At 30.6% G+C, this 12,883-nt stretch overlaps 1 protein-coding gene across 1 annotated transcript; it reads left to right on the top strand.

Annotated features, from left to right (window-relative positions):
* The first annotated feature begins 1,787 nt into the window (after positions 1-1,787).
* LOC127097258 (ACT domain-containing protein ACR2-like) lies at positions 1,788-3,051 on the top strand. Its single transcript, XM_051035758.1, is given in 4 exon segments — positions 1,788-1,861; positions 1,948-2,117; positions 2,220-2,332; positions 2,367-3,051. Coding segments are annotated over 4 exon segments (987 nt in total). The 3' UTR covers positions 2,997-3,051.
* The last annotated feature ends 9,832 nt before the right edge of the window (positions 3,052-12,883 follow it).

Genomic DNA, 12,883 nt, shown 5'->3' on the forward strand with positions numbered 1-12,883 from the left:
ATTTTTGTAAGTTATACGAAGATGCATTTCCGTATCAATTTTTGTAAAAACTTAGAGTCTGACTCACTTACGAACGAATTGTGTGTGAATTGAGATGCGTCTGAAAATACACATTTACGTATTCCAGTAGTAGTTTTAGTTTTTCTCAAGGGTGTTCCAACCAAATCTGTCCTGAGTTTGACGGGAAAATCCATTTTGATTGGGTTTGAGTTTTGGTTTAAGTTTTCTCCGATTATAAAATCTGGGGACAACTTAGATGGGGGACACTAGTATACACCCCAAACTCGTCTAATTTATTTTATAATGTACTTTATTATATATTTCTGATAATTTTAAATATTAAATATGTGGTCAATATTTTGATATTTGATTTGTAATTATTATTTAAAATATATGTATAATTTTTTTTAGATTATTTTATTTTATTATTTGTAATATAATTTGATGGAGAATTTTTTTTTTAATTAAAAAAATTGAATTCACTACATGGATGGTGGAAGGACGAGGATATCCAAACCCTACCTGAATCCGTTTAGGACGAGTTTTAGCTTTAACTTTTCATCCCAGTTAAAATGAAGAACGTGGATTGTTTGTTGATTCATTTTGAATTTTGAGAGGTAAAAATCTTCCATACCCCATCCCATTGTCATGCCTAGTAGTCGAGTTCACTGGAATATATGGATGAAAATGTTAAAACTTAATATTAAAACAAAGAATTGATATTAACAACTAATATATCAAATAATAACATTTATAACATTACGAAAAAAAATTTAATAACACTTTTTTGAATTTTAATAGCCCATTATAAAACTATGAAAGCTTCTATTATTATAGGTTGGTTACCTTTAATAGCACTTTAAAAGTGCTATTAAAATACACTCTTTAATAGTAGCTTTTTTTTCTTAAAGCGCTATTATTGATTCAGTCCTTAATAACTTTTCGATCCTACTAATTGATAGCGCTTTTAAGGAAAGTACTATTATATGTATGTTTTAAAAAAAATAAATAAATTAAACTTTAAAGAAAAACTTGATTAATTATAAAAACTGCACAGCTGAAAGTGAACATTTCTACGTACCAAGAGAAATTATATACATAAAAAGCAATCACATACATAGCAAGCAAAGTTATATATATTATCATAAAGAAGTTTGATTTTTCTAGTGTTCTCTTAGTATCAATCTTATTATCATAGGTTTGTAACCTTTTTTTTATTCTAACAATTTCTATATCAAGTTTGTTGTGCAAAAAATCAAATTGAAAATAAATTTTGATAAACTATTTAGTATCTGAAGGCACATCTTGACTTCTAAACCCTTATAAAAATATGTAACTATAATTAGGGACGGACATATATATATATATATATATATATATATATATATATATATATATATATATATATATATATATATATATATATATATATATATATATATATATATATATATATATATATATATAAAACAATAAATAATCATTTTTAGAGAAATTCTTAAATATAGAAATCTTCTAAGTATGTTAAGATTTTAAAAGCCCTAAACAGAAAACAGTAAAAACAAACTGGAACAGACAAACAACCCAAAACAAAAGCACAACTCTCAAAGAAAGTAAAAGAACGGGAAATCCCGGCTAACACAACCGCCAAGTGGTAGAGCCCAACCACCACTAACCGCCACTCCTCCATGAACCAAAGAGCTTCAAACCTCCTCAAAACAACAACCTTTAATCAAGCGTACAAATGTTTTTAATTTTTACATTCTCCGTGTCTTTTCATTTGCAGCATGAGCAAAGATTGTTCTTACCCTTACTTTGATCCAGATTTTGATACTCACTCTGAAAGAATATATGGCCCGCTGTATGTTCATAACGCTTTCATTCCATACTCTAAATAAATTATTTGATAATATTACCACGTTTTAATAATATTCTTCTGTTTTGCAGTTGCCAAGTTAGCATCGACAATGAAAGAATGGAAGATTGCACAGTTGTTAAGGTTAATAGGGTTAACAAGCATGGTGTTCTTCTACTAGACATGGTAATGGTTTTGACAGATATGAACTTTCAAATCATCAAAAGTTTTACTTCATCTGATGCTCTTTGGTGCATGGATGGTGGGTTTTATTATATTTCTTCAACTTTACATACTCTATAGTACAATATATCATAACATAAAATCTATAACTTTTTATACTTTTGTCATTGAAAAATTGTAGTATTTCATGTTAGAGATGAATATGGCAACAAATTAACCGACCAGAAAGTCAATGATTACTTCGACCAGGTACTACAAATAATTCAATATTAAATAAAAAAATATGCTTAGAATGTTTTTAATATTTCTTTTAATTTTTGATATATAGATTGAAATCATCCGCAAGGGAGTGCAAGAATACTTCACAGTCATTGAAATTACAATACAAGACTATCCTAGCTTATTTTTCGAGATCTTTACCGCCCTCGTCGATCTCTGTTGCAACATTGTTGAAGCTCATGCATGCAGCTACAATACTATGTTAACATGTGTTGCTTACATCTCAGACCAATCCAATAATTCCTCCATCGACGACCCTTCTCGCTTAACTATCATTAAGGACCGTCTTACGACCGTCCTTCGGGGAACCACCAATTCTAACATTGGTAGCATCAACATCAACATCCCTAGTGTTAAGATTTCAAAGCTTCTTGGATTCAAAGGTACCGTGACATGCACTATTGAAAGGAGGTTGCACCAAGTTATGGTTTTGGAAGCAAATTTAGAGATGGAAAATGAGAAGAGGATGGTGAGAGTTGAAAGTTGTGACCGAAGGGGTTATTTAATAGTGAATGTTGAGTTTAAGGATCGTCCTAGACTCATGTTTGATGTTGTTTGTACCTTAACTGACCTCGAATATGCCATTTTTCATGCTTCCACCATTTCTCGTGGTGGTTGTGCATTCCATGTATATACTTTTATTCATATTGTGTATATAAAATCTTATATGTTTCCTTAATCACTTCTATTATATATAATACTCACATTTTTAGTTTATGTTGATGAATTTACAGGAGTATTTTATAAGGCATGTAGATGGATATGCTTTGAATACAACAAGTGAGAAGGAACGACTAATAAAATGCATAGAGGCAGCTATACAACGTCGGGTTTGTGAGGTGAAACGTTAATTATTGAAAGTAGTTAGAATTGTGGTCAGACAAGAAAGTTGATTTGGTCTATGACATAACACGAGTACTAAGAAATAATGATCTTGTTGTTGTGCGAGATGTTAAAACGAAATAGAAAGATGTGGATATTCAATACTTGAGTTACTCATTGAAGAGAGGAATGGGTCAAACAATCACATTTCAAGGATCTTTTGGAACTAGGATTAGATATGCTAGTATTTTTATGACATAAAACTTAAGTGTAAATGAATCCAATTTTACTTACTAATTACTTATAAAATGTACACACTTTGTTTTTTAAAACACTAGGAAAAACATACAATGTTAAGAAATGAGAAAATTGAGTCGAATGTGGAGCGCAATGTATCACTAATAATAATAATAGAAAAACTCATGCATCACTGTATAAATAGATAAGAGAGACTAATATTAATGTGAGTGTCTATAAATATTAGACTTATAACTTTTTAGCACACATAATCAACCAATCAAACAAATTATTTTATGAATTTTTATCTTTTTTATTAAACATTTTTTTAGTTCAATAACTCAATCCCCAAAACATCAAACTATTATTTAGAGTTGTTACAAAAATCAAAGTTGGGGATAGAGTTTCCTCCTCATCATAATATTTTGAAGAAAAAAAATCATTATTGAGAGATTTAGCACATTAGTTAACTTTCAAGTTCAATAATAAATTTAATACGTTGGATGAATGCATTTTTAGTCTTCTAAGTTGAGCATTTAAAATAATTGATCCCCTTAATTTTAATCGTTTTTGAATTTTTATAGTCCCGTTCCACTTTTGCATACGGACTATGATGATTAGAATAAATAATTTATTTTTAATTATATATTTTAAAAAATTATAAGAATGATTAAGATATTTTAATATTTAATAATATTTTAAATTAATTTAATATTTTAAATATATTTTAGAGAATTAAACAATCATTAAACATGCTATGCTAATATCTGATTACAGGTCAGAGGGATGGCGATTTCCATAACTTTTTAAGAATATTTTATCTGTACATGCAATTATTCTACAAACATCTTCAATCGAGCATTAACAATAAAATCAAATCTCTCCTAAAGTTTAGTTCCCTTACCCCGGAACACCTTAAATTACTTATTCATTTGTTTCGAATTTTCCACACATCCTCCAAAACAATCCAAATTTTGTGATGCTCAACAGCCATTGATGATGATATCTTTGATTATGGTGAGGTTGTTGGAAGAATAAATATTCGAAGTAACACGAAGATGAATGATATTGCATGTGTTTTTATATATATCTTAAACAAACACAACTTATCAAAAACTTGTGGGTCGGAGAAAAGTATCAAATACATGGGTTCAAAACAATTGTTTTAAAAAAATTTGTATTAAATAATTCATAATTCCCCATAACATAGTTTAAAATAGTTGTATTAAATAGTTTTCAAATACATTTTTTTAAAAATTAAATTAAATTATTAATTTATAAATTAAAAATATTAAATAATAAATTATTCAAGTTATGTCATTAAAAATAAATAAAAATTTAAAAGCACATAAATAAGGGGATCAAAAATGAATTTAATTCTTTTAAAAATAAATTTGTATTAATGAAAATATAGATAAGTTCTATTTTAGATTTGGTATGAATGAATATATAAATTATGTATGAGTGAATTTTTATACGTGGGCTTCTACTTGCGCGCCTGAGAATTATATCAAATTTATACATAAAATAAAAAGAGGATTTGATATGAGAATATTATGCTATTTTTTTATTTTTGGTATCAATATATAAGATAATTAGTATTTAATTTGTATGAAAATATAGGGAATTTGTATGAAAATATAATGAATTTGGTATGAAAATTAATTTGATATGTCTGACGTATCTTAGATATAGACCGTCAAGCTAGTGACGTACAAAAACGTTTGATGGAATGCAGTCCATCGATAAGAATTTATTTTTTATGTCATAGTGAATTTGTATTTTTCTAACCTTATCAATTTTTGTATTATGTTATTGGAAGAGAAAATAGGTGAAAGAAGAGGAGAAAAAAAGAAGCAAAAGGGAATAAAAGAGAAAAAGAACAGAGAGAGGAAAGTTTCAACCCCTAGAATTATCACGCAGCCTATCACACACGTGATGGGGCTCCATCACGAACATGATATAGGGATCGAGCACGCGTGATGCAGGTATAATGCGCAACCTATCATAATTCTCTTCTACTCCTATGCTTTCTACTATTCATTCTGAGCTATCTCTGCATATTTTTCTTCTTCTTTTTTCTCCGTGTGTATTGTTTTTGTTGTGTTGTAGGTATCATGACTTCCAAAAATGGATGTGTGTCACGAGGCTCATCATCAAGGGCTGCCATAACACCTAACGCTCCAACCTTCCCAAACCTCAAATTTTTATCCAATGCCCGTGCTGAATTTTTTTTCAAGATAGTGGATAACCACATTATGATAGGAAAGAGCATTTGATTTGAATGATTCATGAGGTTTTGAAAAAATTGGTGAAAATTTGCAAAGAAGGCAGTGAATAAGTTTTAATAATTTGATTCATGAGACGAATAAGAGTATTAGATTAGAATTTTATGCGAATGCGGCATTTGGTGCTATGAACTCTTATACCTCCTATGTACGAGGTAAGTACATTGACTATTTTTCTTCTATTATAAACTTTCTTTTTAATTTGCAATCTCCTCCGGTGTGTACTCTCTTGAACTATATGTGAGAGGTAATGTTAGATCTTTTTTGTAGGCCAGATGCAACATGGGTGATTGAGCGTGGGTTAGCACTACATCTCAAAACCGCTAAATTCCGCCAAATTTCTAGGGCGTGGACCTCATTTTTGTTCAAAGTTTAGAGGTCGAATCTAATCAATCACAATTAATTGTGAAGCGGTGTTTAGGTTATTTAGCTCTTTTGAGAGGGGAGCCTAATAATTAGGGGCTGTTAATTGCTGATAATATTAAATATATGGCTAACGCTGCACAAAAGGCTTATGGGTATTTTTGTGTTATAAATGAATTGTGCAGACGAGCAGGTGTGCTGGTTTACCCCGATGATTAGATGCTCAATTTTAAAGCACCGCCAAACGCTTCGACAATATGGAAGTTGCAAAACATGCATAAAGGAGAAACTGTTCAAAATGATCAACAAGTAGCGACATGTTTTGCTATAATATGAAGTGTATCATTAACATAGTGATATTGCGTCACAACTAGACCCCCGATCCTTAACGAAGCCACATTTTGAATCATAACACCTATGCTCTCTACCACCAAAAGAATCATCAAATGGGACAAAGGATCCTTATGCTTAAGCACTCAATGAATATTAGCTTCATTGGTAAGATACACATTAAACAACATACTAATGATCCCCAAGAAAACACACACTTTGTTCCACAATATCCACTTACCACCACGCCATATACACATTCTCATCATAAAAATGAGTCATTGGCCTTACCGAATCTACTTTGAAAACAAGAAAATATTTTTCTATTTCCTTAGCCAAATAATGATCTATTTCATAACCACAACCTCATCCATTAACTGTCAACATTTGAGAAAGAAATATTGATTAATAAAAATAGGATTATCCATTACTAAGGCTACCTAGCCACCAACTTATGCAAGGACTTAAGGAAGTAGGACGTCGAACTCCTATAAAACATGTCATTTACAAAGAGTTGACCTAGCATATCTTTCCTCATAAGATCCCAAGATTTCTTAAAGAAGGTAAATTTAAACCAATTGGGTTTAGGATCTTATTACCATCTAAACTAGCCACAATCTTATCCACCTCATTCGATACAAATAAAGAAAATAAATACTTTACCTCTGCAGACGAAAAATTAGGGACACTAATCACATTTAAGGCCGACCTTTTCTATGAGGGATTGAGGACATGTTTAATAAAATACTTGGTGATCTCACCATACACCTAATTCATTTTATCTACCCTGACATCCCCAATAAAAAAGCGAGAATGGAGTTTCTCTAACTCCCCTGCTTCACACAAGCAAGGTAAAAAATTGTATTCACACCATTCTTCTTAAGCCATCTATAACATAAATGCTTGAGAAGTTGTGATTCATAAATACAAAGTAAATTCCACATCTATGCAATATCCTTACTCATATCACATAACTCTTTTAAGGAGAGAGGATTACCCTCAGTCAATAAATCCCAATCCTAAGATCTTCCACACACTTAGTTATCCTAAATTTCAGGTTACCAAACAGTTGTTTGTTCCAAGACTTAAGTGGAACTTTTAGTGACTTTAGCTTATGTCTAAGCACACATGCTATCAAACCGGAGAGATAAGGGGAGTACCAAGATCTAGTAATAACATCCTAAAACAAGAATTATCCAAATAAAAATGATTGAAACGAAATAGCTTAGGACTCAACATGGGTATGGTACATCATAACCAGTTTGCTGGATTACCAATAGAAAATTCCAACTTAAAATTTTCAATCTTTATTGAATTATGTGGTACCCTTAAAATGAATAATGTAGACCTTGCCGCCATTCTACTAAGATTGTTCCCATTTTCCTTCAGGATAGAGCTAGAGCATGGATGCAACCACTGTCGACAAATTTCATTACTACATGGGCCAAGCTAAAAATTACGTTCCTGACACGTTATTTTTTGCCGAGAAAAATGACACAAATAAGGAGGGATATTTCTAATTTTAGACATTAAAAGGGCGAGTCACTCTTTGAGGTTTGGGAGTGATTCAATGACTTTTTGAGGTTGTTTCTATTTCAGGACTTGAAAATGACTTATTATCCACACCTTTTACAATGGTGTCCTTTACTCTACAAGGATGACCCTTAACGCAACAGTTGTAAGGGCCTGTATGAATAGTTCTAAAGATGTAACATGGACCCTTATTGAGGACATGACTAAGAACCACCACTCGTGGGAAAGAGATTGTGCCCTCACTATAAAAGCCCCTCAAAAAGGTGAATTTTACAAAGTGAGTACATTTGACCATATAAATACTAAGGTAGATGCCCTGTACCAAAAGATTGAAAATCTAAACATCACCCTTGCAACTCCTACAACTCATATAGTTATTTCTTGTGAAATTTGTGGAGTGCATGGAAATCTCAGAGCTGATTGCTAGATGATCCACACCAGAGGAATTGGCCAGGATAATGCTAAATACGTTAACAATAATCAGCGCGATAATCGATATTCTAATACCTACAATCCAAGGTGGAGAAATCACCCGAACTTTTGTTATAAGAGCAACTCTCCCCAACCTGCCATGAGACCTCTGGGTTTCCTAAATGTTGTAGTTGTTTCCCCTAAAAAATTCAATCTAGAAATGTTGATGGAGAACTTTGTGATGACTCAAACTAGTCAAAACAAGGATTTTAGAAACCAAATCTCCACACAAATGAGGTTCTTATGCCATTAACAACCAAGGTAGAGAATATTGCTACCCAATAAGATGGAGACTCAAATCTCTGAAATTGCACAATAGTAAGCATCATCATCCGCCCCTTCCGGATCCTTTCCGAGACAACCTATGCTTAATCCAAAAGGACAAATGAATGTTGTGACAAATTAGAAATGATGAGCAAGTGGAAGATTCAATTTTCAACATGTAGATGATATCTGAATTATATCGAAATAAAATATTTTATTTTTATTTATATAATATATATTTAAAAAATATTATAATAAATTCATATTAGATTGACTCAATTCAACTTCACTTAAAAAAACCTTACTAATATTATGACATTTCTATTGGCTAGTTTTTTGTTCTTAGAAGGTAGTAGGCCAAAATCCTCATAAAATCCCAAACACACCAAATGAATGATGCACCAAAAATTCTATAACAACCATCCTATTAGAACTACCATTGCTGTAACAACCATCCTATTAGAACTACCATTGCTATGAATGAACTTCCATTTTAATTTTTAACCACAAGCACAAAGTGATCGATGACATTTACATATGACATGTTGTACAAATAAATAGGACATATGTCTTTAAATTTGATAGTGACAATACAAAATTTTCTGTTTGGAATTTTTAGAATGAAAGCAACAACCGGAACATTAGCAATAAAGACTTAATTATTTTGTGAGAAAAAAGAACAGTTCCATATCCGTGAACGGTGGAGCCACATTAACAAATAGATCAATTAAAACTCGTTTCAACTATTATTGGAAGTTTTATTTTAAAGGCGAAAACTTATAATGTTGTTATTCAAACTAATGTTTTATGGTGGGCCATATATTAAATAAGTATAATATTGAGTTAAATTTGAGAGATAAATCATATTACAATTTAATAAAGTATAAATTTTATAAATGTAAATATAATACTTTAATTTTTTAAATTATTAATTAAAAAAATATAAATATAAATTATTAATTATAAATTTTATTATTTATTAATTAGTTATTGTTATAATAAATATAAATTTTTTATTCAATCAAAAATACAAAATAAAAATAATAAAATAAAAAGCAGGTTAATATTAATAAGAGAATATAGTTAAAAATAATTAATAATAAAAAAAATTGAAAATAACATTTTTTTACAACAACTATTTAGAATAAATATATTTTTTGCAGCACAAATAACATATTATTATTGTTGTTTTAGATTTATCAAAAATATTTCATTATAAGTAAAATAAAACATTTTAAAATTGTTTAATATTAGGATTTCAAATATACTCAATATTGTGACCACTATTCATCAACCCATTACTTTTTTTTCAAACTTTACTATTTTGAAATTTTGAAGTATTATGGTGAGCACCATTTATTAATTCTTTTTTTTTTGTTAAGGGTCATTTTGTAGTGGTCGTTAAGTTATTTTATTTTTATTTTTAGTTTTGAAAGTAAATTTAGGGAAAATAATACTCACCTTTTAAGAGATATATTAAAATGACGGTGACACTCTTTTAGTTTTAAAATATGTATTAATCTTCGTTGCGAAGGTATTAGCACTCTATAATATCCGTTTAAAAAACGGTTTCCTCTAATTAATTTTGCAAAAGAAAATTTTATTGTATCATTTTCTCCTAATCATCGGAAAAGAAATAAAGAGTATTTACTAGCAAAAAAAATGTTTGACAAGATTTGACTCTTGCTCCTACGTATCTCCTGGTGCGATGGAAAATTCAAAACTACGTAGCTTTTAGTAGAAAAATCTTGTGTGTTGGTTGATTTTAAGGAAAATATTTTGGTCACGATTAAGCGGAAAAACGTTGTTTGTTGGTCGCATTAGTGCACATAAAATGTTATTTGTCGATTGTGTTAGAGCGAATAAAACATTGTTCGTTGGTTGGTTGTGATTGTTTTTAGAATGAAGACAAATGTTAGAACAAGAAAACATTACGAGTTGTGTCCGAAAACTCGGGGATAAAAGGGATATACATCCAATTAGTCCTCTTTTAATTCAATTTTGTTTATAAACAAAAATATTCAACATGAGTTGAGTCGTAATATCTTCAAGGAAGACAAAAGGTATATGACTTCATTATTTTAAGGTATATGACTTGTGTCTGAACACTTGAGGATAAAAGAAATATGCATCAAATTAATCCCTTTTTAATCGAGTTTTGACTTATAAGAAAAGAGATTAAAACAATCTAGTCCTTATCTTACATGATTTAATCATATCTTGAGTCTCATAACTCCGATTGAGGTGAGACCAATGGAAAATAAAAGCTAACAAAAAGGTATGGCTAGTAATAAGATAAAAAAATGAAATAGTAAAGTTATGAAATTGATTTCTACGGGTAAAACACAGTGAGTTTTAGGAGTTTTGATCATTTTATGCCATTAGTTATCATCTTAAACATGTATCTATGAATAATTTAAAAGGTTAACTCAAACAACTACATATAACAAAAAAACAACATATTTAAGAGTATAGCAATATATAAGAATAAGAACTCAATAATACATAAAAGAGTAAAAATGCAAGGTGTGGGAAAATGAATTACAAATAATGAAGCCTTTGGATATGAAAGATGTTGGCGTTATTTGCAAGACCAATCAATGACTTCTTCCTCTAACTAATAGTAAATAAAATTGTTTTTCTCTTTCTCAAATTTTTTAACACTTCTTTACTCTAAAAACGCTCTCCCTTTTTTCACAAAAATGACCACTATTTATAGTGAAATGCCTAGGATTTTGGGTGAGGATAATGACAAATTTGCTAGGGTTTTTGAGATAGTGATGAGAGCTGAAAAATGCAGGTTTGGGGAAGGTAAAAGTATTGTTAAAACTTGGTCCCTAATTCATTCAAAATGCATCATGCAAGGCAGTAAATGTATCACCAAAATTACAAGACCAAATGAGGGTAAATGTAAAAGTAAAAAATGACAAGCACCAAAGAGGTAGATTATTTGGTTAATGCTTTCAATTAACCTTCGTAAATTCTTAATTTTTCTTTTGTTGTGAAAACAATACCAGAATAATAAAGTTTAACCGGTTTCTTGAACGACAAGAAACCCACAAGGGTAGAAAAAAGGGAAGCAAGAAGAATACAACAAGTTGGTTATAAACTGCTATTATTTACTTTCTCTTTAAGACACGATTACAAGTGTTATATAATAGAAAATAACCTATCTCACCCTAATTAAGATTTGTGTTATTCAATAATAAGAGACTAGTATGCTATTTATAAGAAAACTATCACACTAAACTAATGGACATTTACACACAGACCCATTATACAAGCTAACTTAGAGAACAAGCTAACTTAAACAATTGGGCATAACAAACAAGTCTAATTCGACATGCTAACCATCCTATCATACTTCAACTACAACATGTGAACCGACTTTGACGACATGCTAATGATCTTGTCGGATTATCGAACCAAGAAGCTACCCTTCGATCATACTAGAGTTTGATCAAATATCTCACAAATCTCCACATTGGAACAAACTCTATAACATCAAGGGAATAAATTAGATTTCTTCATGCAGCTTTATCAACAACATAAAGTGGAAAAACTTGCAACTTAGTAATGTCTTGGTGATCATATTAACATCACTGTGATCTTTTGAAACCTTCATCACTTGGACTTCTCCACGCTCGATGTGATTGGTTTGCTCATGATAGGCTGAATTCTTTGATATGTGTATATCATTTTGACTATCACATTTAACAGTGATAACTTGACCTTGAAGTTTCGGCTCCTTAGCAAAACCTTCAAGCCACAATGCTTCTTTCACAACTTAAGTGAAGACAATATATTCCGCTTCAGTGGTCGATAAGGCAACAACCTTCTGAAGTGTTGCTTTTCAACTAATTGTTGTGTCAAACATACTGAACACATATCTATGAATAGATTTTATGGAATCCATACAACCTGCATAATGAGAATCGGCATACCCTTCAATTTATGCTTTACTATTTTCACGACATGATCCATTATAAATCAAGACTCTATTCAGAGACCCATTTATGTATCTTAGAATTCACTTCAATGCTTGCCAGTGAGCCTTTCCAGGATTCATCATGTACCCGCTTACAAGACTTACTGCATATGCTACGCCGGGTATAGTATAGACCATAACATACATCAAAGAGCCTACTATGTTAGCATATCCGATGATATTCATATAAACTCTTTCGACCTAAGTACTGGGACACTGATTTGTACTTAGCTTGAATTTAGGTTCAGGAGTCGATTATGCATTGCGAAG

This window comes from Lathyrus oleraceus, chromosome 6, assembly GCF_024323335.1.
Source record: "Lathyrus oleraceus cultivar Zhongwan6 chromosome 6, CAAS_Psat_ZW6_1.0, whole genome shotgun sequence".
Taxonomy (NCBI): domain Eukaryota; kingdom Viridiplantae; phylum Streptophyta; class Magnoliopsida; order Fabales; family Fabaceae; genus Lathyrus; species Lathyrus oleraceus.